The sequence below is a fragment of the Barbatula barbatula genome (assembly GCF_947034865.1).
Source record: "Barbatula barbatula genome assembly, chromosome: 3".
NCBI lineage: Eukaryota > Metazoa > Chordata > Actinopteri > Cypriniformes > Nemacheilidae > Barbatula > Barbatula barbatula.
In genome coordinates, this window is record NC_136764.1 from 11353782 (window position 1) to 11380979 (window position 27198).

A 27198-nucleotide genomic window follows, 5' to 3' on the forward strand; every position below is an offset into this window, starting at 1 on the left:
AAATGTAGCTGAAGAGTTTTTATTAAATAATACAAAAATAATGTATACATTAATATTAGTGATGGGTCAGAACTGACATATAGCGCAAATGCGCTATCCTGCTCCCCTTTTCCTCATGTTTTTGTTATTTACTGTTTTCTACAGAACCATCCCATATAAAGTAAAGAACTTTCTGTGATTAATATAACCTTGATTTCTCTCATATTGACTGAGCGATGCCATATCAAAGATTGACGTTCCTAATTTCATATACAGATTTTGAGACCTTAACCTGGATTTCACAGACAGGGTTACATATTTTGAAAAGCAAGACGTGACTCTTTAGTTATTTAATCAACATACTGTACACATTTCACATTCTGTCTGGGAAAAGAAAGCAACACCATCTCTATCTCACCAGACTCTCTGCTATCTGCATTGACCTAACACTTTGACTGAGCAAGTATTAAGCATTGACCCTAATAAAACAAATCCAAACCAGCTAATCGCGGTCTTAGAAAATTCTGAAGGAAAATTCTGTCATTATTTACTCACCCTCAAGTTGTTCCAAATCTGTATAAATGTCTTTGTTCTGATGAACACAGAGAAAGATATTTGGGAAACAACTTGAATCCAAACAGTTCTTGGCAACCATAGACTTCCATAGTAGGAATAATTGCTTTATAAACCTTTGTTCTACTGAACACAAAAGAAGATTTTTCGAAGAATGTAGTAAAGCAAGCTGGGGCACTTTTGACTACCATTATCATTTTTTCCTACTATGGTAGTCAATGGTGGCCAAGAACCGTTTGGTTACCAACATTCTTCCAAAAATGTCTGCTCTTCAGAACAAAGAATTCATTACAGATTTGTAACAATTTGACGGTGAGTAAATGATGACAGAATTTCTATTTTTGGGTGAAGTGTCTCTTTAAAGTGTTTCTAGAATCAAACTTTAAAAGAAGACAGATCTCCAAAAGCAAGCTTGGTCACCCCTGCTGAGAAACCATTTCATTTCCAATACAACACGTCGTCAGGATGCCCCGCTGAAGATCTTCTTGAACCGAATTAGTCCCTACAGCATTCCACACGTAACCGTCTAATCTTTTATGCTTCCTTGCAAACAGCATCATGCTTTAATCAGAGAAGCGATCGCCGAATTACATTTCCCTTCTCTCAGGTTTATCCCTCCCCTGCTCCTGCACCTAAACTCTCCTTGGTAATTTGTTTCAAAGTATGAATCCCTCATGACAGCTAATCTGAGAAGAAGTCTCTCATTACAATCAAGCACTAGTACATTTTAAAATCATTTCTGATTATAATTGGTTTGGGGTGAGTTCCAAGGATTCTGTAATGAGCGTGATCTCCATCCAGCACGGGGAAGGAGACGGTCGAGCTGGTGATAAGAGTCGGCAGATGAACTGGACGCTTCTGGCTTTTAATTTGGCAGTAATGATGAGCAGAGGGGAGAAGGGACGTTGTGCCAGGGTCACGGGAGCCCAGCCGTGGCTGTTTGGCAGACTGGAGCTGTGATTGCAAGGCGGAGAAGAGTGAGAATGATTCTGTCACTGGCAAACACCCTTCACACACACATGTATGACACATAGTGAAACTGAGTGCCAGTGTTCATTATGCACCATCGCTTTACTCTGATGCTGATTTCCAAACACAGGCTTGTCATCCTGTAAACTGAATTTATCGGCTGGACAGAAGGATCCCCCAATATTCTATAGTGCAGTATTCTACATTTACAAGGATTATGCATAATGGAATAAGCATTTTGTATCATATTTTGAGTACTGGACAGGTTTGAAAAATGAGCACTCGATTAATTGGGGGCGGGGCGTGTGTGTGTCATGGCGTTAATGACAAGTTTGAATTTCAATGTTGATACGAAATGTACGTTGATAAAGCTGCGACAAGATTGAGTAAATAATTAAATATTCACTGTTAGATTACTAAAATTCACCACCAATGTTTTTGTAAATACAGTAAACTGTTAAAATAAATATCAGCGTGAGGTGAAGCATCATCTCCTTTCCCCTGTTGCATTTCTGTCCGTCAGTGTCTGATGGTCTCTTATGCTCCTCTTACTTGTCTGTCTAAAAGTAGTGGTCGCACCTGACATATTGTGTTTAGATATAATGATGAATTTGTATTGTTGCGGATCAGAGTGAGGGTTTTCAATCCATTCCTATGGAAATTAAGCTTCACACATTTGCATGGCGCACGCAAAGCATGATCGATCGGCGATGTTGCATCTGAGTACTTGCGTACTCAAACTCTGTCACTTTTTAAATTCTCTTTGAAAACGCATTTTTTTTCGTTAGCTTATCAAATATCGCAATGTTTTCTTTTCATGTACTATGTTGCTTATGTGCTTGTATTCTATATCTTTTGGCCTTGTTAAGCACTTTGGTCAACGCAAGTTGTTTTTAAATGTGCTATATAAATAAAATAAAAATAAAATTGTGTTGTATCATACCCATCCCTAAAGTACGTAAATTTGGGCTGTCAAACGATTAATCGTGATTAATTGCATCGAATTTGTGTTTATATAATATATGTTTGGGTTATTTATAAACACAAAAACATATACATACAGTACCCATATATATAGGACATCTTTTGATGTATTTATTTAAATTTACAAATAATTTCAGTTTTAAATTGAATATTTTTCTTATGTGTATTGGTTTATTAATACAAAATAAATATGCACAGTACACAGACATATACTATGTAAATACAAACTTTGAATCTGGATGCGATAAATTGCGATAAATTGTTTGACAGCCCTAATGTAAATGCATATTTTCATAGTTGAAAAATTTATAAAATGCAAAGTTGTAATATACAGTTATTATATACAGCAAATCTGGAATAAAAATTTCACTTGCATCTCTGTATATTACTTGAGATTTTTGTATTTATTTTAATAACCATTTTCTAGTAGTCAATTTATATGAATTAGCCATTCCTGTGAGATTGTGTTGGTATGTGTGTGTGTGTGTGTGTGTGTGTGTGTGTGTGGCACATATAGCTGATGTTTATGAAAACTAGAGAAAAAAATGCATTAAAATAGGGCTTTAAAATAATGCTAAATGAATGCATTAAAATATTAAATTTAATATGTGTCATATGTTTATGATTTATTCAGTCCAAGACATTAAGCAATTTGTTTATTATGGCAACACACAGCTACACTCCCAGAACACAATAAAATATTGTGTCTGTGTGAGTATGGTGTCTACATGGCATAACTAATTGTTTTGATGGTGCTGAATTCATTTCCATAATCTATTTAAATGGATGTTTAAAACCATAACTGTTAAATTAGCAAGGCCTACTTGAACATGTTTTTTCTTTTTAAGCTAGTTAATGTACGTATCAACAGTGTGAATGTTGTTTTGCTCACCAGAACAAACTTTTCCCTGTTTTAGATCCACAATGACAAAATAAACATCTAAAGACCCTTCAAAATGATTTGTAGGTCTATGTATTACAAAAGCAGTCAATGGCATCTTTATATCGTTTAACTCGTGTAACTCAACCATCCTGTAATGGAATCATGCTTAAAAATGAAAATGTGTTCTTTCCCGGTTATGTCAACACCATGCATGCATTTACATTAAACAGAGCGTGTGTGCGAACACTAAAGTCCACAAATCATATGAAGCTGTTCTCATTGTGATCCTGTATGGTTGAAAGACCTCTCAGGAACCTAATGAGAAAAAGAGCATCTCATATTGACAAAACGTCTCTCCTTGAGATACAAAGCATCGAGGATCATCCTGATGTACGACTCCAATCTCCCAGCGTTCCTCGGCAAATGAGCGAGAGCTGCTTCCTTTTTGTTCTGCAGTGCCTCTGCTCTCTCAGCTCGGCCCCGACAAATCACTTTGCGCTGCTTAATGCACCCTCTTTCTCTTTTTCTGCCACACATAGGTGACGGATCTAAGATGTTCCGTTGGCCCAGGCCTGCTATTGTACTTTGCTGACTGGAGAAAAAGAGCTATTCTTGCTCTACGTGCAGGTCTTGCAAATTTCGGATATTTCATATTTCCTCTTTCTCTGAGCCTCACGCGCAATTTGCATATCAATTTACCTTCCCGTTCTAATATGCTGTCACCTGAATGCCGTTTTTCACGCCGCCTTCGAGCTTTCTGTCCCGGGGACCTTATGGTCGCAATCGGATTACATCACCGTTCCTCTTATTCTGTAGCATTCTCTATGTATCATTTTGTTCCCTCTCCCTTCTCTGACCTTTTCACTTTTTGTAACTTTAAAAATTTTCGTTTCCTTCTCTCCCTTCATCTTGTGCGATACTTTAAGATCTACGTCTTGACACTCTTTGAGAGCCTGAGTTGGAGCAGGACCTGGTAGTGCTGACAATGTGCTTTTTGCTGGGAGCGCTCCGCTGGGCTGCGGCATACTAACGCTATTGAAATAAGAGCTGGGGAGAAAGCGATCCACTGTAACAAGAACCCTGGAGCTGTAGAGCCCATTCCTATCAGCCCCGTCCTAGGCTCTGAGCTGACTAAGACATATTTTGATTCCCCTATCTCTGCTAGGTGCCGGGGTCTAAAAAGCATCCTTCCCCAAAGAGACTCTCAAGATCAAGGACGTAAGAAAGCCGCCCCAAACAAAGACAGCTCTGAGATCAAACAGGGAATGAAACTTTCCTCACAGCTTTGGCTCAGATTGAACGGGATTTATGATAAGGCGCCTTTAGAAGAAATCTTTATACCTTTAAACTGTGCTCAAGTTAGGTAAATATGGATGTGAACTGGAGGCTTTGAAACCAAAAGGTTTCAAATTGAAATGTGCAGGAAGTTCAAAGATTGGAAGGATGCGTTGTGTGCCTAAATGACCTTCTCAGCCTTGGCCAAACGTCTTTGAAACTTGGGTGGTGAACACATGACAGGCTGGATAATGAGAAATATGTCCCATGGCGAACAGGCTTTCACGACTTTCAGAAGTGAAACCTGACGGAGCCGTTGGTCGACTGACCTACCCGAGCGTTTGGTACCTGTAAACTACAGAAATAGGAGGAGGGGTCTCTTTTTCTCCATCCTCCTGGCACAGCATTCATCTCCATTAAAGCCTCCCCAGCCACATGTCCTTGCCAAGTGTTTCTAACTGACTTGCAATTAGGTAAAAAAAGCAGCTCAGATATTCCCATGACTACTGTTGCCCTTACCCTCGCGTTCCAGCGGTGTGTTGAATTATGGTCACCTCATCTGGTTCAATTCATCCAGCATCTCATTTTACAAACATAAAGTGGACCGGCTATAGAAATGAGGGCAGAGGCGCTGGCAATCGTATAAGGCTTTTGCTAATGTGTAATCAGTGAGTGTTTGGACCAAGTCATGACCCTGAAATGCCCGTCAGTTTATTATAAACTGCTTCCTCCTTAAAACTAAAAAAGCTTCCTGTTTTCTAACAAAATAAATAATCTCATGGCCGTTCACTTTAGGGTTGCAAAATAAAATATTTGACCTTCTCACTGACATTCTGTAGTCTTCCATTCCCCTATTAAACGCTCTCCTCGTCCCCGATGATGATGAATGGCATGCAGTGTTAAATGTTTGACTTCCTGTTTGCCGTGTGCTTGGCCTGAGGAGGAGCTATAAAGCTTGAAAGGACTCCACAAAGGGCACAGCGTGAAGTTATTTCCGCTCATAATGCTTAATTGCTTGTTTGATTACCTTGTGTTTTCTACTGCATTATAAAACAGGAGGTGACCAACCTTAGCCTTTCATTTGCCAATAAGCATGTGACCTAGAAATAACCGCCCATGCTTACAACACAAAACCGCCACGGTCAAGCTGATATGTGGATTTTAAATTTTTATTAATATGAGGACTAAAGAAACGCAGAAGACACAATGACCTCTGCGGTTCTGTCCTAAAGGCTTGTTTTAAAATCTTCGTGAAAAATAACGTTCCAGTAGAAAGGAAAGAAAATAAACCTTTTATTTATTTATAAAAAATGGTGTAAAGGTATCAGAATGGTTGTACGAACTTTTTATTCTGCAGTTCATGAGAAGGAATACTTGGAGGAGCCCAAAACACCAACAAAATACCATGCTTTTTGGTGAAATTGTTTTTCAAATATCTACAATTCTTACTTACTTTACAAAGGAAATTCCCTGTAAATATTTAAGTCTTAAATGATATATATATATATTAAACTAGTTTATGTTTATCACAACCAGATTTTTTATGAGGAAAATTATTTTCCCCATTGGCAGATTTTTTCTGCATATTTTAAACATAAACTTACTTCATTCTCAGTTTTTTGCTTTCATAAAACAAGATCAAATATCTTAGGTAACTTTCCTTGTCAAGTTAATGTTTCTTAATATATGAATTCTTAGATATTAGTACTAGAGCCAAGACAAAAATTTAAGAAATATTTTTTTTGCAGCAAAACCACAACACTGATCAAACAACTTCCAAAGAACCATACAGGCACCTCAAGAATCCCAAAACTGTGTTCTTTGGTAAACCAAACGTGCTCTACAAGTATTCCTACGCAATGCGTTGTGTTTATATGTTGTTAACAACTGACAGACTCCGTCTGAACATTCAGGATAATTCAGATTAGATGTCAATGTTCGAGTCCGTCTTTGAAGTCTGAATCAATAGCTTTTGAGAAGCCTCTATTACAGATCAACAAAAATGAGAATTAAGTGAATGATCCAGACATAAAGGAACTCACTGATGAAGAAATTCAACAAATGACCTACTGAGTCACTATACTGTCACAGAGAAAGAGAGCGAGTGAGGTAAGGAGAGCAAAAACAGCACAGATTTGTTTCTGGGCTTCAGAACATCTCAACCACACGCAATGCAGAACAAAAGAAAAGCAAAGCTACAACGGATACACAGCTTCTGTTGGAATTTCACTCTGAAGCCAATACACAGAGAGAGAAAAAGAGAGAGAGAGAGACTGGGAATGACTATCCAAAGCTACATATTTCGGGTGAGGGAATGCATGGCCGCAGTGGCTGTCAGCAGGGCTTATTAGCATAGACGACATGCTTTTTTCAAAGATCAGACGATTTCTAATCACTCGGTGGGTTTGCCACAGAACTAATAGGATGGAGCCGAACGGAGAAATGCCTCCCTCATTTCAAGGCTTTCATCACGCAGAGTGGCTCTTCAAATTAATGGCAATCAGCGACACCCACTGCTTGAGCTCACGGGAGCCTGAGACGAAAAAATTACCTCATGCTGCGCTGTGTGGTCATTACATTATCATGCAATAACAGATAGCGCAAATGCATGCGAAACAAAATGCTCGTCTCTCGTCTCTTGATCCCTTGTTTTTTTAAAGCCCTTTGTTTCGTGGCTCCCTCTCGGTCAGAGGAGACCTGGCAGACCTCCAAGGCCCGCGCATGCTGTTTTAAAAAAGATTTACTCCAGCCAAAGTCATTATTAGTGAAGTGAGGAGATTAAATGGTGATATCTGCTGAATTCCGGGATGTGTTTCTGATAGGTGTGGAGGAACATCCAATTTGTTAACTATTCATTATGGTAATTGAGAATGCGGGAGAGAAAATTACGCCAATAATGATCCCATTTTTAGAGAAGGATTTTATTAGTTTGAATCAGTACACCAGTCAGGATCTAATTCATTAAGATGTTTAACCTATGACACGATGGTGGGCGCACCCCAATCTACGCTGGGGCCGTGCACCTAATAAAACTTTGCTAATCGGCTCACCGTAACACATTCATGGATTTTTTTTTAATAATTTTATTTTATTTTAGGAGCAGAATGTTTTATATTACCCTAAATCTAAACTAATACTAAATCTTTCCGGACCATGCAAATCACATAGACCTAACTTTCTTTTGTTTATATCAGCAAACCTTTTGGAAAGGTACTGTGGTACATGAAAATTTAGACTCCTTCCCCAAAGACTGCTCAAAACACACAAAGAGTCCCATCATCTTTTTCCAAGCTGGAGGTGTAAGATTCTCTTCCTGTGTAATTGTGCTTGACAGGCGGCAACTTGCTTTGCCTTCATTATCTCAGTGTTTTCCTCTCTTTTGTGCTGACTGTGCGATATTTTAGCCTTGACTCAAATCTCACAGCTCAAAATGAACCGTGTTATTGTGTCGGCCACCCTATAGATACAATTACTGTGTAATTGTGTTACTGCGGCCAAAGAGTGCTTTTATGCACAACGACTATATTGCATTGAGAGGCCGGTCCATCATATTAAGCAGCTGGGAGAAAAATTACAACTTAAACATGCTTTGGCTATGTATTGTTTTTTATGCGTCGGTGTACATCTGCACGCAAAGAGAGAGAGAGCGCACAGAGAAGACCCTGCGGGCGACACACCTGAAGAGCTCTTGAAACGCTGTTCACCATTCCAGCCTTCATAATGGAACTGCACTCCAGTTCACAAGCAGTTTTGGCTTTAAAACACAATTATGTTTGCTGTGCTACAATTCCGACGCTCTCAGGTGCTTTGGTGGTCCTGCTTGGATGCACGAACGGATTCGTGCCGAGGCAGAAAAACAAAGAGCCAAACATTCTGGTGCCATTTGGCCAATCAAAGATGTCACCGAGACATCAGCACCTAAAGACACACTTGAGGTAAAACGGAATATTGTATGCAGAAATCCATTATGAACATGGCAGAGCAACAACCAATTTGACATAACAGGAGGATGAAAATCACAAAAAACACGTCTGGAGCATTAAGTGCTCTAAGATTCAGGTTCTTGAGAGAAATGTTGTACTCAAATGAGTGTATCTGACATTGTGCGTATGCGGGAAGCATGCTTTCCTGTCACCATTAAGTTTTAAGAATAACCCAAGGCTCATAGCATATGCTTCCCAGATAACATATCACTAACAAAGAGCTTCTTATTCCTTCTAATGAGCTTGGCTTGAAAATCTTCCTGTGTACTTCATCTCTGATTACAATAACATATTTGTCTGTGGTGTACAGTCCCTGAATGATTTGGGGCATTAGCCATTGAGCTCATTACATAATCTTAACACAGTAAAACACAGTAAAAAGGGGGTAGAGTAGTGGGGCTTACATTAAATACACAGGATATATCGTGCCTGGTAGACTTCAAAAAGCATACACAGGAATTATGTTTTATTGACATAAATGGTATAACCCAATCAAAAGCTACATACCACTGCTGTCCTTCTGAAACCTCATATTCTCCATATTTTGTGATCTAAATAATTATTATAGTCACCGTTTATGTTTGTCAATGGGTTGCGCAAATATCAAACCATTAGAAAGTATTAAAAAGTGCACGTTACTTTAACAACACAGTATTTAATCGTTTAATAGAAATCCAAGGTTTCCAAGGGACAGCTTAGATATACAAGTGATAGCATAAATGATAATGTATGACAGGTTAATATAATTATTTTGTACATGATTAGGTTATTTGAGAATTTTTTTAAAGAGTGTAACTAAGTATGAGATTTAAAAAAAATGTGAATGATTGTTTTTAATGCTGTAGCTGTTGATACAGAAAAGAGCTTGCTTGGTTTTCTAGTAGCTGAAAATATAAAAAATGTAATTAAAAGAGAAATATTGGCATATGGGGTGTGCGCGTCCAAATAATTAGGCGCTCCACTGGGGATATGGCTTAAAAGAGATAATCCAGGTTGGAAGTGGGAGTTAAATAGATTTTCCAACTTTCGTATAAGTTGAAAACAAAAATAAATGTCTGGCAATGATGAAAGCGGCTGTGATGTTCTGCAGGTCCACGAGCTAAACTTGCAGGAGTTTCCGGGTTAGCACCTGCCTGCCGTTTTAATTGCTTTTTAGGAAAACGTGCAAAAGAATAGGCAGAATTTGATGACTGAACACCATCTGCTTGCTGTAACACGTGCCATTTTCTCCTGTTGTTAATATAAAAATCCACAAATATTCTGTGCCAAATGGGTGGGCTGGAAAAGCAAATGATAATAGTACAATTTATACTTGATTTATTCTTGTCAGATTGTTTTTCTCATCTTTTTATCAGAAGTAAAAATGTAACAGGAGAGGACAGACTGGTGACGGACTCTCTCTTACACCATGGTCGATGTGTCTGGTCGAACAGCTAGGCCACTGCTCCAACTCTGACTATGTGGGATATGGACACTTTTTATCTAGATAGTACACATATTACAGCCACTGCACTTGACAGCAGGGGACGGATCAAGCAAGATCAAGCAAGGGGATGTAGTATTAGCTTTTTGCACTTTTGGCAATACATGCAGTGAAGTCCAAATTGATGGCAAAGCCAAAGTATTAGGACTTCAAAGTCTACAAATACTACAAAGCTGCAACTATGAAACACTCTTCTATAATACGAAACACACAGCAAAGGGAGAACAGGTTGTAAAACCAGCAAAGTGATGGCTTTATTATTGAAATTTTAATTGTATCGCCTATACTGTCTATTTATGGCATGCTAATCATGGCGGCCTATTTCTACTGAGTAGACAAAACAACCCCAATTAACTTCATATTAAATGATCAAAAAGCACATATTCCATACAGTATTTCTTACAGGCTAATGCGTGAGTCTCATTTTAAGTGGAGGAACAGGCAATGCCGACGTTATAATCTCTAAATTATGCATTATCTCCGTGAGCCAGGTGAAGCTGTGAACAGAACCCAAATATGCTAACAGTGCTGTAGCCTTTAAAAATTATTGCTCAAGCTCCAAACTTACAGAAAATGGGAACACAGGCAGAGACAGAAGAGGAGTGTGGGGAATAGAGATAGAAAATAATAATATTGTGAACGAATAAGGTGTGTGTGTGGGGGGGGTGTGCGTGTGAGTTTTTTTGCGGAAAGTGATGCAACCTGGCAACCGCCGACTCCTGATGGTAAGTAAAGCCAAAATGACCTCCAAAGTTCAAGTGTGATTTGCATAGATCAAGATGTGAGGTGATTATGTTGTTTGATCTCCTCTCCCCGCACACCTGAACTGCATAAAACGACATGAAATACGCTGAAGAAACCCTCTTCGGTGTTTGAAAGTAAGCCAGCCGTTCTCCTCAAGGACATATAGTTGCCCGGAAAAGGTTTATCGAGACCCGACTTCCCTCTGAGAGACAGTTTAAATTGTGAAAAGTTGTATAACCTTCTGTTGTATCTTAGACAGCTGTGTTACAGCAGAGAATTATGCCTGCAGCTGAAGAAATAATCGGCGTATCTGCTTTTTAAGTTACTGACTCCACAATTTATTCTAGTTATGAGAAGGGGCTGTTCGAGGGTCTGGGGATATTTAGCCCAGAGACACTTATGAATAAACAGAATACAGTTTAAATATGTAGTCTTCAAAGTATCATCAGAAAATTATATTTTTTAATTCAAGCAAATCTTTCAATATTCCAAGTAACACATTGGACTGGACATAAAAAAAGAGCTAAAAACTTTTAAATTCCACAAGGCTACCAGTTTAATTCAACTTCTGTACACATTACCTGCATATTCCCATCCTTAATACTGTTCACTGCTATTATAATTTACAGTTAAACTTATTGAACTTCTCTGCAAATCCAGAGTCATGACACAAAGCTGTTACTGCTTGTCTAATTACAAACCTACCTACACAACATTCACACCTTCTCATACATGGCAACGAAAATAAAATGCTTGACCTCAAATACTGGAAATACACTTCACATAAACCTTGGAAACAAATAAAAACTGCACAACAAAGTTTAACATCTGCACGCTACAGCCATAGGTGAAAGGGAAATCAGTCCATTGCTCTTCCATTGCTCATAATATCTACAGTATATGAAAATATTATATAATGCTTAGAGCGATTAAGAGAGAAGTCACGTCAACTCCATTCACTTTAATGGAACAGATTTTTTCAATTCAATGTATTTAGATAGCGCATTTCACAATGTGCATTGTTCCAAAGCAGCTTTACAGGAGAACATAGCATTGAGCTGCAGCAAAACATATCGATTGAGATGAACTTTTAATATGTTTAAAGACGCAAGTCGTTTAAAAAAGAAAACAATGTATATAAACATAACTTCCTGGAACAATCTGAAGTCACCATTCTTTTGCTTGTTATCAGAAATAATCTAAATGTACTCTATTGTTTGTGAATGTGTACCGGAAGTTAACTGCAGCCCACGAACGCGCGCATGCTCAGTAGGTTTGTATATGTTGTCACTTTGAAACCCTCTATAATCCTCTATAAAAATCAGTTTACTTGCACGTTGGAACAAGCCTATCACCTTTCTAGCTGACAGCGATTCTCCTTCGTGTTCTCAATGTATCCTTTTCTGTCCATCACTGTCTTTTCAGCTTTCCGTCACAAAAACCCACTTCCACACAAATTCCCCACCTGGCTGTTTTTCTATCAGATAAGCACCAATCAACGGGCCTGTCTTTCATACCGCATTCTGATCTTCCAGCTTTCACTCTGGACAAAGTCGACATGGGAGAGCTCTAATGGGTAATTCATGAAGCTGCTTGTGGGTAAAACCTGGTTTGCACCCCAGGTGGCCGTGTGGCCAAGTTGTTTGGTCCATGTTGAAAACTAAGCTTCTTGGCTGATTAAAATGTGGTTACAAATGCAGGCTCATTTTTATTGTTTTGGTTTATAGTTGAGTGGCTGCGATGAATTATGTGTTGTGAGGGAATACATTACATGTATGTATGTGTGTGTGTGTTTCAACATGTACGGTCTCAGTAGGCCAACGAAAGGCTGATTAGGTCTTTTCCAGTCAATACTGAATAGAGCACTCAGCGTGATAGGCAATCACCTCAGATCAATACTAATGTTTTTAGAGACCGCAGACGGGCTTTGTTCGAGAAAGAAAGCGCTATTTAATTCAGTCAGAGTATATTTATTATCAGCATTAATTTGTAGGCTCAGTAAGTCTCGTTCGGCTGGCTGCGCCGTCTTTTCTGCTTCAGCTGTTGTTGAATATCTGAGATGCTGTGCAAAATATCTTCTCTGACTTCAAGCCAAACTTCAAACAGCGGCTGTATTTAGATCTTTTATATGCTTTTCCATGAAGGCATCCGTATTTATTTACTTATTCAACATTCGATTTTATGTTAAATAGTCCATTTGACATATATGAAGTAACATTAGCCCTTAGGTCCAGTATAGTACACACTCGGCCAGGACAGAGAGACTCACGTAAAGGTCATGTGATGTTAATAGATAGTTCGTTCTTACCTTCCGCTCACTACAAAACACGCCACCAGGAAGATAAGAAGCACAATGCCACCCGCTATAGACACCGCCAGGATGGTCGACTGGTTTGGGTCCCCAATGGCCAGCATATCTGACAAGAAAGTGAAAGAAACTTTTGTTAACCCTTGTGTTCTTTGAAGGTTGATTTTCTGTCTGTTTGGGGTCCCACAAACAACTTTATTATACATGTGAAAGCTGTAATAATTGTAAATAAATTTGCTGTAATAATTATAAAACAATACAAAGTCCGTAAAGTAAGCATTTGTACAATTATTAAATAAAAATTAATAAAAATGATGAAAAAGAAAACATATTTGTAGTATATAGTATACAAAAGTTAAGTACATTTTCGAGATATTAAAAGGGTGTTGAGATCCCTCAGACCCCAAACTATATGTGCCTTTTACATCGAACTTTGCCTTGTTCCATCACAAGCTGCATTTTGCTGCTATATACATTGTTGAAGGTGGACGTCGATTCTCTAATTTACGCGTGCCATCCAAATAGGTATGTTAACAGAGGGAATAACAGGCTCAGTATGAAAGTTTCACAGCGAGCGTATGGATTTTATGCTGCCGCAATCGACTCATTACTCAAAACAAATACATCATTTATCAAGCCCGGCAACGCATGAGTAACCACCTCCTTCAGGAAAATGAATATCTCCAGCAACAGGAATTGATTTAGAATTCCACTCAACACCGTTCAACAATCTCAGTTACGCGCTGCTCCCTGTGCAGCAAGATATCGCAAGTCAAGGAGACAGAAGCAAAAATAGCCAAAATATCTAAATCAGTAGTGAGACTATTTCACATCTATGAGTTTGACGTCATTGATTTTTTGTTGATGTAATGTTGTCTTATTCCACATTTTTAAAGAAAATAAGAACCAGGACTGATAACTCTTGCAAGCAGGGTTCAAACAACGTCCTAAAGAGCACCACAGCTCCGTTTGTCAGAGCAGGTGCACTAACCGCTAGGCGTGAAGAAATTTTAAACAATCTTACTATGCTGTCAGGCTTAGCATGTACAGTATGCAACGCATGCACAACTGCACACATGTGAGAGGTCTATGATTGTCACCGTGAGCCGAAGGCTTAAACGTTTCTCATATAATTAAAAGAGCAATTACTGTACTGGTCTCCGTTAACTCTGAACTTGGCAGGTTGGCTGAGGTCTGTGATATATTCCCAGAGATGCTCTCTGGACCGTAACATGGTTTAGATTAGACGTGTATTCCACAAAGCCTCTATGTTTGCTGTATAAAGGCTTTTAAAGTGCCTCCATTCTTTGATCCCGCAGGTCACCTCAACACAGCCCTGTTTGTCCTCAAGAGACACAGATACACACAGTGTGCCCCTCCCAGGGACTATAAGCAGGGACTTCAGTAAATAAATCACACACCGGTTCACCATATTGAATCCAGAGGAGTGCACTGAATTCTCAAGCATCTGCTCAACAATGCAGACGGAAAACACATAAATTGGAAAATAAAAACTGGAACATAACATTGGAATATAAAGACGGTTCCATCCAATGCACTTTTTCTTTTCTAGAATCTTTACAGTCCCTTTTCTTTAATTTACACAATAGTCACATTTCTGTGTGAATATATAAATAACTTTAATACCTGCAGTACATTTGCAGTTGCGTATGCTGTAGTTTCATCTTTTAAATGACCAAAATCTAAACAAAAATTTCAGGAGCACCAATGGCTGACATAATATAGCTAAAATTGTATTATATATTGAGTAAATATATACCACGAATAGGATATAATAGCAATAATGCATGACATCACTATTTGGGGGCGTGGCCATATACTATTCGCTGAGGGCCACCAAGTTTCGTGGTCCACAGCTGATGAAAGTCCAAAAAAGAGAGGTGTAAAGGAAGAGAAACCGTGACGTACAAGAAAAGAAACGTGTCGAGAAAGAAGGTAAAGTATGCAAACAGCAAAATAAAAAAACAGATCAAATCTGTGACTGTACCTTCATGACTGGTCTCCAGCTCGATCTCTCCACCATAGTTGCCGTAGCCTCCGTCCGTGCGGGCTCTCACCCTAAACACGTAGGTGGTGCCTGGCTTCAGCCCCTCCACTGTCATCATGTGGCCTTTGGTTTTCAGAACAGTGTAGTTCTGATCTCTCTGGTTCTAGAAGGAAAGACACAATGTTCCACTGTGAGACTTGTTTTTCGCTTCTACGAGTAGCTATAGTAGACTTAGGATGCAGTGCTAACCAAAGGTACAAATGAGGAGAATGTCAATCAAGTATTAAACTTATTAAAGTTGTTTGAGTTAAATGGTGAGGTGAAATTATAAGACGTGTGCCACCTAGAGAAGCAGAATCATGCGTCGAGGATTAATGAAGGATATTATTTCAACAGCATGTTAACACTGTAGCCAGCAGGCCTCATATTTTGACAGTCATTATAGAGAGGCAGATGCTGGGTTAATTTTTTTCATCATGTGCAAACTGGCCAGTCCAGAGCTTTAATTTACACTGTATGACACGATTATTGGTCTGATTACAGTTACATGAGCGAGACATCTGCTTTATAATGCTGCAGTGCATATAAGAATGTGAGTCTATGAATATTGCTGGGATATTATTATTAACATTATATTGCGCAGAAAAATTCAAAGCTGGAATTCATTTGATTTGCTGGAGAGTTGAACCAATGCAATGGGTTCTATGCTTTACGCGTCACACAGAAGGAACCCTACAGTTTCCGGTTGGGGAGACTTAAGGCAGACAGAAATGATAAAATGAGAAACTAGTTAAATTTAGCAGATTCTGTACATTGTGCACACAGCAGTGGTATATAGAAGTGGAGATCTACTGCATTTGAAATTATACTTTCATAAGTTATACTTATAAATGCGGTTGAACATGACTTCTATATACCACTGCTGTGTGCCGCAAGGTTCTTACTGTGAAACGCGGAAGTCAGGCATGCAAAATAATTTACAGAACTTGTATAAGAGATGAAAAAAAATCGATTTTGAAATTGTTTTTTAATTTACGTGTTGCTTAAGAAAATTGGTAGCAAATAAAGAAAACAGAAAGAGTTATGTAAGCATGCAATGTACATAATGAAATACACTAAACAGACATTAAATCATTTCAAACATCCCATAACTACAGTAATGGATTCTGGGAAATACTTGGTCTCTGTCCACCACACCCCGAAAGAAGGCAGAGCAGGTTTGTGTGTGATCGTGAGATTGTTCCAGTTCCAACAAATACACATCCAACACACAATCTCCATTGCCAGACATCCATCTGTGCATTCAGCCTGCGCTCACATCCCATAATCGCACCGCAACCAGAACGAGTGCCAGACCAGACTAGGTCAAACGATTGCATCTGTGTTGGACTGATCTCAAATAAATCTCTCGCATGTGAATAGACATTTTAACGTATTAGTGCTTCTACGGGATATGATCTTGTGAAAAGTCATTTTTTGTGATTTACTGTATTCTACATAAAATTATCCTACAAAATGTACAGGGCTTGATGTCCCGAAACCTTCTTACGCTTCATCATTCTTAAGTTATACCTTAAGAGTGGTAGGGATATATTCTTAAGAACGACGTAGTGATACGAAGGTTTCGGGAAACCCAGCTCAGAACATTCAGTGAAAATGAAACCATTTGTATCAATATTGACAGAATAAGACCATGTCAAAGATTAAAATCATATTGAAATTAAAGAGACAGTTCACCCCCAAAAAAATCAAAATTCCAAATCTGTATAAATGTGTTTGTTCTGATAAACACAGATAAATATATTATATACGCTTGTCACCATATAGTTCTTGGCCACCATTGACTTCCACAGTAGGACAAATGACAACAGTAGTCAAAAGCTTGCATTCCTACATTTTTTCTAAATATCTATTCTTTTGTGTTCAACAGAACAAAGACATTTACAAATCAAATTTTCCTACTATGACAGTCAATGGTGGCCAAGAAATGATTGGTTGCAAGCATTCTTCCACACGTCTTTCTCTGTGTTCATCAGGACAAAGAATTGTATACAGATTTGGAACAAAACATTTCATTTTTGGGTGACCGGTTCTTATAATTAATACATCAATATAAAATAGGAAACCTCACTTCTCTTAGTAAATTTATTATCTTATATAATGCATATTCATTCACATATTGTGTGACTTGTCTCGCCTTGTTTTCATACCCAAGCTACACTTATTAACTAAGATTTATAAAACCCATAGGCTAAAGTGTTATAACAATTTCAACTGGTTAGTAAAACACAAGCATGCGTGACCTGGATATGGGTCAGCTGTGTTCATACACTTGTGAATGCACGTGTGTGGTGTCTACAGGTGTGTCACAGTGTTCTCTTTGAACGGTGATGTCATCCCCGACTTCATTTTCCCGTTATAATTAAAAAGGCATGTGTATGTGAGCAGTCAGCTGTGGCATACGGGCTTTCTGATTGCTTTCGTTCCCAAAGGTACAATGATGCTTCAGCTCTCAATTACACATGCAGGACTGCGTGGACAACGGCAATCGTTATGGCTTTTAATAGAGGTCAAAGAGGCATGTGTGTAAAGAGAAGAGATATCTTATTAGTATGAGAAACAGAACTGGTAGAGCGGAGATTACATGAGAGGTGTGGAGGAGAAGAGATGAGATGAAAGACGAGGATGACAAAGTGGACAATATTTACCTTTTCATAGTAGATGACCTCATATTCAACTATGACCCCGTTGGGTCTGTCGGGTCCTTGCCACGCCAAAGTGATACTGTCTTTGCTTTTTCTCTCCTTCAGGATTACATTCACTGCAGATAGAAAGAAAGCGAGACAGTAAGTGAGACAGAAGTACAGCAGAGCCATCCGATGATGCGCATTCAACTTAGTGCCCTCGGGAAGCAAAGGCAATCATGTTAAGAGTACATGCGGTAAGAGTACGTGTGTGTGCGTCTGTCAACAGACACTCAAGACCACATTGGTTCAATCACAGCTCCTCAGGTCACACTGTTTTATTCCAGTTACGCCTCTGTTGCTACAAATCAATGGTCACAATCCCCCGTACACACTCGAGTGTGCTCGACACATACACATCCATCGGCTGACACACAAACTGCTGTGAAACCTTTTTCTAAGGAGACACAGAGACAGCCGCACACCAGGTAATTACACTCTTGAAACGCCATGACCTGCCGGCTTCAGTCTAACACCTCTCTCTATGTGTGGGAGAGAGAGACAGCAGGTCTGATATTTGGTCAGACGGTTGGAGGTAACCTGATGTCCTTCACCTTTTCTGTGATCTCTGAGAACAGCTTTCAAAATCACACTTGGACAATGATTTAAAAAATCTGTTCAGAAGAAACAGCAATGGGAAAGATTGACAGCATGGCAAAACACATAAAAAACTGTGATCATAATCGAGGTTATCACATACATTATTTTAAATGTTTCCTGAATATATGAAGAAATAATAATATTGTATTGCCTAAAAGTGAATATGGACTTATTTGTGGTCTTACGAAATACAGAGCATTTTTTCTGGTATTTTGACCTGTTTCTCCAGTTTCCATCTTCTGCAAATAAATGCAAATAGAAACAATATTTTCATTTGAAATTTGGGAGAAATATTGTTAATTCTTGGTCACCGTTGAAAAAAAAAATTACAATGGTAGTCAAAAGTTCCCCAGAACTGCCTTTGCACATTCTTCAAAATATCTTCTTTTGTGTTCAACCACCAATCTCCTACTATGATAGTCAATGGTGGTCAAGAACTGTTTGGTTGCAAGCATTCTTCCAAACATCTTTCTCTGTGTTCATCAGAACAAAGACATTTATACAGATTCTTAACAATTTAAGGTTGAGTTTCTTTAAGCACTGTTTAATTTAGAACGGCTATGAGAACACTATTGTTTTTTGTATCTTAACTGAAACTATTTGATTATGTGAGAAGAAACAGACATCTTTGTGCTACAAGACATTAAACTAGCACAATGTAGGACCTTGGTGATCGGGGACACATATGCCATTTAGTGCTCTTATACAAAATATTTGGCCACAGTTTGCTGTGACTGACAGATCAAAATCATTACTAAATCGTGAAATACATTTTAAGGTCTACTGCTACACAAAGAAAGCCATAAAATGTTTGGCTATACAGTACAAAAAGTACATAGTTTTCTATACGACTATGGAACAAAAGGTTCCTTGTCGAAAAGATTTCTGATGGCATCAGTATGAAGAACGGTAGATTTCCGTAGAACTTTAGTTTGTAATAGCGTATCCTAAAATTTACATTTTTATGGGTGGCATTAAATCTTTTAAACTCTATAATTTTCAGATTCTTGTAAGGTCAGCATCTGTCGTCTCTGAATGTATAAATCATTTGGATCTTTGACCCTGTTCTGACACAAAGCACCTCTCTCTCTCAGCCTCGCTCTACACCCCCAACAGATTCATACATATTTAATACCTCAGCCGTAGTCTTACACAAGGCCCAATCGTATACACGCTCACAAACTCGGATTTAATGAGTACACACCTTCACCGATGACCCTGGTCATCCCGTCACCGGTGTGAGACAGAACCAGTAAGTTTTTAGGGCAGTAGTGTGTTCAGCACATTCCAGAGTACGAGTTCCGACTGTAGATACTGTATACGATGACATGCATTATTGAAAGCATTTGGAATTTCGTGAACTCGTGAACTTCAAAGGAGGTTGTATGTGTGTGTTTGTGTGTGTGAGGCTAATATGAAAACAGTCCAACAGCAGCACTAGTAGTACCGGTACATTGTCAGTTATCCGTCACTGGGACCTTGAGCAGATGAACATAACCGCTGGAGAATCCACAATACACTCCATCAGCACGCAGACACACAGCAGACACAAGGGCTGTCAAATACTTTTTTCAAATATGAGTTTTGAAAGCTCTCATGGAATGAAAAGACAACCTTTGCTGTCAGCATAAAGGTTTGTAATAAGAAAGGGAAGTCAGAAAAAAGAGATATCGTTTACTTTTTTCTTGAAACACTGAGGCACAGGTTGACTTGATAAGTACCTTTAAATCACATTCAGAGATCGTTGTTTAAAGGAAATCTAATGAGGTTTTTTTTTGAAAAATGCAATAACATCCGCCTCTGGCGTGTTGTTTTTTTGTTTATCAACAGCAAGCTTTGCTTTCCATTTGCATACACAGCGCAACATTGCCTCCTAACTGGAGACAATCTGACAAACTTTCAGATCAAGAAAATGTTGAAAAGCACTGAAGTGCTACGCGAAACAACAAAATGTGTGTCTATATGAGCCAAAAAAACTGAAACTAAGCAGCTGACAAAATATCTTTCTCACAATTGCTGCTGCTTAGAACAAAACCTCAGTAGGCTAAAATCCAAAGTAATAGATTCGATAAGCAAAACACGTACACACTTTAAAGGGATAGTTCACCCAAAAATGGAAATTCTGTCATTATTTACTCAGCCTTAGGCTTGTTGCGATAGTCAGTGTCACTGGAGATACACAGTGTCCATCCGCCATCCGATTACATCACTTTTCCACCGCGGAACCAACCCCACCATCATTTTTCATTTTTTTAGTAATAAATTACTTAGTTTAGTTAATAGTTACGTTTTTTCTTTCATATTCGTTTCTTATTTATTCATTTAACGTAAACGATTCGTATTTCCTTCTCATTTTTGTATTTATTTGTTGCACAATGTGTGCCGGGATTACTCGTTTTGTTAATATGGGCAACTTATCTAATGAAAATGTTTTATATTTTCGTTTCTTGTTTATTTTTTGCTTGATGTGTGCTGTGATTATTCATTTTGCAAGGCCTGTGTTTAATATAAGCAAATGTCATTGTAATTAATATATATGTTTGTTTTGTTAAAAATAATATTGAACCCACTATAATTCAAGCAATTGCCGTTCCCGAATTGGTGCTATTTTAATTGCCGCATCTTAGACCACCTCACAGCAAACCCTCCACCCCTGGTGTCACCGGTACAACCGGTGTTTTTACATGTCGAGTAACCGGTGGGAAAATTTTATCACGGCAACATCCCTACTCAACCTCTTGTCATTTCAAACTTATGAGAAAATTTGATAACGGCAACATCCCTACTCAACCTCTTGTCATTTCAAACTTGTACTTTCTTCTATAGACCGCAAAAAAAGATATTTTGAAGAATGTTGGTAACCGACTAGGATTAGTTTTGTTTCATATCTTGTTTTGTGTTCTGCAGAAGAAAGAAAGTCGTACAGGTTTGAAATGACAAGAGGGTGAGTGAATGACGACAGCATTTTCATTTTGGGGTGAACTATCCCTTTAAGTCCATTTGGTCTGAAGTGTCAAAGTGCAAAATGTGTAAATGTAACCATGATGTAGTCATTCATAATACAGCACGTCTATATGTTGTGGATGTGTAGTGTAGTAATGCAACCTACCTGTCTGACTTGTGGTGATGTTGACTATAACTTGCTGTTTAGAGGTTGGGCTCAGATCAGACACCCCGTTAACCGCCTCTATGCTGAAGCTGTAGTTGGTGTTGGACAGCAGGTCTGTGATCAGCACTTTGGGAATCGATAGACCGAACTGTCTGGGTACGAAATGGACACTGGTGCTACAGGGGGTACATGTCTTGCCGTCACCCGTGCACTTCCTACAGTGGACGCTGTAGATGACATCACCTCGGCCTCCGCTGTCTCTCGGAGGACTCCATTCCAGGGTCACAGAGGTGTTGTTGAGGGTGGAGATGGGGTTCTCGGGTGCTGATGGAGGCCCTGAGATAGAAAAAGAGTTAATTTATTGTTATTGACTATATTCATATAAAAATGTGTGTTCCTGTTGCTCAGTTTTATAGAGCATTGTGCTAGCAATGCAAAGATCGCGGGTTTACTAATGCGAACTTACTAATAAAAAAATAATATCATAACTTTTTGTATGGGCATCCAACTTTTTTTCCAAACCAGAAGGCCATGATGAATCCATACAAAATTCCTCATCTACCGCATCTCTCTTTCCATCAGAGAGGGCATGATAATGAGAGAATGGTCTGTGCAAGGATGCAAGGAGCTGTAATGGGCTTCCAGGTTTTTCTCTAATGGTGTGCCAAACCTGCACCTACAGTACTACTGTTTTTTACATAACTTTGTTCAGCAGAGGCTCTAACCATCAAAACCCTTTTTTTGTAATCATGTGACAAAAGAAAAGGAAATGCAGCCTAAAGGAAAGAGAGGGAGATTGTGAAGTCTGCACATATTCCACATGAACGCTGATTTTGTTTTAATCAAGCCAGCTCATCTCTATTCTTGGAGAGTGAAGGATGCTTTCTCTGCTCTGCTCAAAGGCTCTGATGAGTCTGCAAGACGGTTTCAGGATGAAAAAATAAATTACGCGGAAGAATGAGGGATCGGAGGAATTTTAATGTTCGGATGACATTCCCTAGATCCACTGGCTGCGTTTAGATGCTTCTCTCTCTCTCTCTCTCTCTCTGTCTCTCTCTCTCTCTCTCTCTCTCTCTCTCTCTCTCTCTCTCTCTCTCTCTGTCTCTCTCTCTCTCTCTCTCTCTCTCTCTCTCTCTCTGTGTTTTTGGTTAAACTTCCTCACTTGTCTTATTTTGTGTTCTGCACAAAACAAAATAACATGAGTGTCTGTAAACTATGAAAGCATTTTGATAAATTGTCCCTTTAACTTTATATACGGTTTCATCGGACGCACACAAGGTGCATTCGCATCAAAGTTTGTGTATGTTTTGCTTTGAAAACAAACATCTATATTGAGCATATACTGTAGATGGCTGGAAGTATGTTAACACTAAAAAACATGACAAGAAAAGCCATTTTAGTGAGTATAAATTGAAAAGAGGGTGTAAATATGATATAGTTCATTCTCCTTATGTTTACGTATGTGATTTATGACTGCTATCTCAGTAATCACATTAGCGCATTTTTTCCTGGCACATGATTTGCATGAATAAACACAGTCTCGTATCGCTGCTGTTGCCCTAATTTATTCCATCATTACATTAGGCAAGCAGGTTGTGTATCTGTCTGTTTGTTTGGGAAGGAACAATAGTTTGTATCTGTTCTGTGCAGTATTACAACTGAAGGTCATTAAAAACATGCATATGTTTTAATGCATCAATGATTTGTCTTATCAGATGAGTGAACCCACTAATGAAGGTCTGTCATTTGAGGCTTGCTTTCTTTAAAATGTGCTGTAATAGGAGCTACAGGCCATGACTCACTCCAGTGGTGTATGTTAAGGGGGTAAAGTGACCTCCACACCCTCATAAATGTAGCACTAAACGTCCAATCTGACGTGATGTCTGATAATGAGACAGTGATGAAGGTGAAAACGTACAGCGCTCTATAAGAATAAATAAGGAAAACAGCCTCCAGGCTCACTCCTATAAACATCTGTCCTCTATCGTGTTTTAACATACGTGCATTAATTCATTCATTTATCGCATATACATCTGTCTGTTTACCCATGGTTCCATGCATAACTGGAACCATCTATCTATCTATTCATTGAGCTTTCCATCAGTTTATCCAAGCATCCATCTATAAATCCATCACTTTTCCATCCATCCATAAATCCATCCATCAAAAGCAGGTTTATAGATCACTCACGAGTGCAGGCCATTGACCGTGGGTCCAAGTCAGCTCGGTAAAATCCCTTCTCGCAGGAGCACTCGGATGCCTTCTCTTGGTGGGAGTAACTGTGGGGAGGACACTTGGTGCAGTACGCATCCATCAAAGATGCCTTGTAGGTGCCCGGCCTACAGGCTGCAATACAAAAACACAAGAGGAGAAAGGTTAAGCTATATACGATCCTATGCAGCATAACAAGAAAAGTAATGTTAGTTAAGGTTGTAATCTTAAATCTTGCTGTGGGTTGTAAACCAGCTTTATACAGGTTGACCAATACTGTGTATAACCTTTTTGTGCTCGCTTTCATTCCTTGCTTTGCTTGAACTTAAATACTCGTCGCTTTCTCATTTACTGGAATGTTACAACATCCCATGTTCTGTAAAAATGGGTCAGTCGACACGGACTTAAATAACCAGCGGAGAAAAACGAGCTTGAGTGCAGGAATTACAAATAGTTTCTTGTAGCAGAGCATCCCTTAAGGACTTTGCAAACCCAAACACATTCCAGAGACCTGGATTCAAAAATCCCATCGTTTCCCTACCTCAGAATGCAACCTGAATATGTTTACGAATCTGAGAAAAACAACACGACCTTCTTCGTCATTTGTGGGCATCTCTGTCAGGAAAAATCCTTTAACGTATGCCACTCACATTCGTTTGTTTGCCTCGGAGCCCCGATGGATGACCCAATTTTCAACCCCTCGGAGGACCTGCTCTGAAACGCAAGGTAACATTCTTTTACCCAATTACAAATGCGTAGGGTTTCACACAAACACAGGCCTGAGAGAAAGAACGCGCGAAACGGCGGAAAGTGGAGGCGTGACTCTAGTAAGGCAACGTTAGCCTCACGCTAGCTCAAGGCTCCCATAAAAAACACCACTCAGGGTTGTGCGTATTCTAATGTATGTAAATTCAGAGGCCCATGTGAATGTTAATGAATTGGAAAGGGCATATTTATTTGATTGCCTTGCTGCCTGGCACTCGTTGAGGGGACGGTGGTGGGAGGGAAGCGGTTTGTGATGGCGTGTCTCAGGGGTAGAGACGTAAATCCACACCACAGTTAAGGCGAGAGCGCTAGCAATCTGCACCACGAGCATATTAGACAATCCTGCTGGTTGCCGAGGTCAAGCTATCGCTAGTGTCGGAAACGCAATTCAATTGATGGATCAATGCAATGATGAATTTATCCTCCCCTTGATTGCTTGTGCGAGCGGTGAAGGTCACAGATTTAATCAAGGCCTGCAGCTTCCCGCCTCACCCATAAATCCACACCCGGCTGCACGCGATGATCCAATCTGCACCTTGATTCCCATACATTGCATGTCACTCACAGTTTACTTTCTTTTCTTCTGCTAAACATAGGGCCAATCACAGACAAAAATATATACTGTATATTTGTTTCATTGTATATATTTTACATACCAGTCTGACATAGATTTAATAGTGATATAGTTTATTATCGTTTCATTTCCCAGCCCTATTCTGTCCTACAACATTTAAAAATAACCAAAGTTGAGTGAATTCTTTCAGAAAACCAAATGAGTATCATATAATCATCGTCACATGTTGACAACATGTCTGAGAGTTTCTCACTGAAATTTTCATGTGACTCACAAAATGAATATTACACGTTTTACATGTGACCAAAGGTGTTTTTGCTGATGTGAAATGTATGCAGCATTTCTGCAAGATAATTTTTTATCAAAAGATGTATTATTTTGAAATAATAAATTAACACAAAATTTCATAAAAAAAATTGTATTTTATAAAATGGAATTAATAGCTTAATAAAACCCAAAGCCATTGACGGTGAGAGAGAGCTGCGTTAATGGCGGTTCATGGAGGCTCTACATTGTTCCCGGTTCCCAGAAGTTACTATTAAGTTACTAGTAGTAACGCATTGAGCTGCAGCGAGGCAGACCATTTGTGACAAAATAACTTCATGGACCAGCACCATGAATCACGTGACATGTGAAAAATTAAGAATACTTGCAAACTCAAAAAAAAGGGTTAACAACAAAAACACTGGGAAAAAATATTGGTTGCTTTTATTGTATTTAATGACATGGAATATTATTATTTACATAATTGTTGTATAATAATGGTGTTTGATGACTTATTGGTCACATCATTTTTAAAGTCTAATTTTAATGAAAAAATATGTATGTTTCTGTATTTTACACATACCCAAGGCAAGCTGAATCATTTCCACAACTTGCATACATTGTCACTGTAGAAAAAACACCAGCAACCTTTAAATGACCACCCCTGAGCCTTCCCCTCCAAACCACCACTGCTCTCCATTTCACAGCACTGATTCAAATGAAAAGACTCTTAGATTATTTTTATTGCCCCCTAAATAGTGCCAAGTAAACAAATGGATTCAAAGGAGGTTTTTGAGGGTTTGTTAGACTTGAGCGTGTTAGACCTTTTGTCGGTCCGGAGAGAGATAGAGAAAGAGATGAGTAGGGTGAAACAGGGGCTGCTCTTCTCTCAGAAAGCCTAATCAGAGGCTAAGTGTCTGGGGTGAGAGCTGGGCATGTTGCCCCTGAACTAGAGAGGTTTGGACTACTGAAGTGGGTTGCCTGGCTGCCTTGTCCTGGCATCGGTCCACCGCGGTATATCAGAACTCCCAGGCATTCTGGCCACACACACACACAACTCTTGAGCAAACATACACAGACCCTTGCGGCCGCAGGAAACTCCCTCTAGCTAACAATCTTTGAAAGAGAGAAGTAGTGTGACCTCCAGCATCTGTTTAGATGACTTTCAAAGACTGAGTTTCGCCGCAAAAGCTGCTGAACTCAAGCAATGAAAAAAACACAACAAGCCTGGACGTGTTTCATGAGTTTGGCCGAATCTAAATTATCTTGCAAATCAGAGTGAAACAGTGGAAATTGCACGTGTCATACGGCTCAGGAAAGCCCAATGTTTATTTGAATGGCATTGCCTGAGAGACCTTAAACCTCCCTCATATTAGACCGCATGCCACCTGACCCCCAGTTAACTTCTAGTCTGTGTTTAGCTAGGTTATTAATAACTATTTATATTTCATTTATATTCATAATAATTTTTGGTTATTATTTTATCGTATAATCATTGTTTTAAATAACGGATTTGTAAAATTTTGTTGTATGTTCATTTTATTTGTTGCATTTAAACAAACTGTATTGTACATTGACATCTAGCGGTTGGAGTCTTATTTTTAAAATACTGAGAGACATGTTTAGCCAAGTGACGGTTCTTCTCGGTTTCATTTGATTGTTATCAGAAATAATCTACACGCACTCTATTGTTTGTGAATTTGTACCGGAAGTTCAGTTGGGGTCACAAAAGTGCGCATGTG

The 27198-nt window shown here is 39.0% G+C and overlaps 1 protein-coding gene across 1 annotated transcript in view; it reads right to left on the reverse strand.

Moving 5' to 3' along the window:
• Window positions 1–27198, reverse strand: part of epha4b (eph receptor A4b) — a 101283-nt gene that overhangs the window by 23501 nt on the left and 50584 nt on the right. Inside the window, exons 4-8 of the mRNA XM_079452736.1 lie at window positions 23833–23988; window positions 21643–21978; window positions 17898–18010; window positions 15190–15352; window positions 13182–13290 (exon numbers count right to left, since the gene is read on the reverse strand). Of these exons, the coding sequence (XP_079308862.1) occupies window positions 13182–13290; window positions 15190–15352; window positions 17898–18010; window positions 21643–21978; window positions 23833–23988 (877 nt within the window). The remainder of the gene's footprint in view (window positions 1–13181; window positions 13291–15189; window positions 15353–17897; window positions 18011–21642; window positions 21979–23832; window positions 23989–27198) is intronic.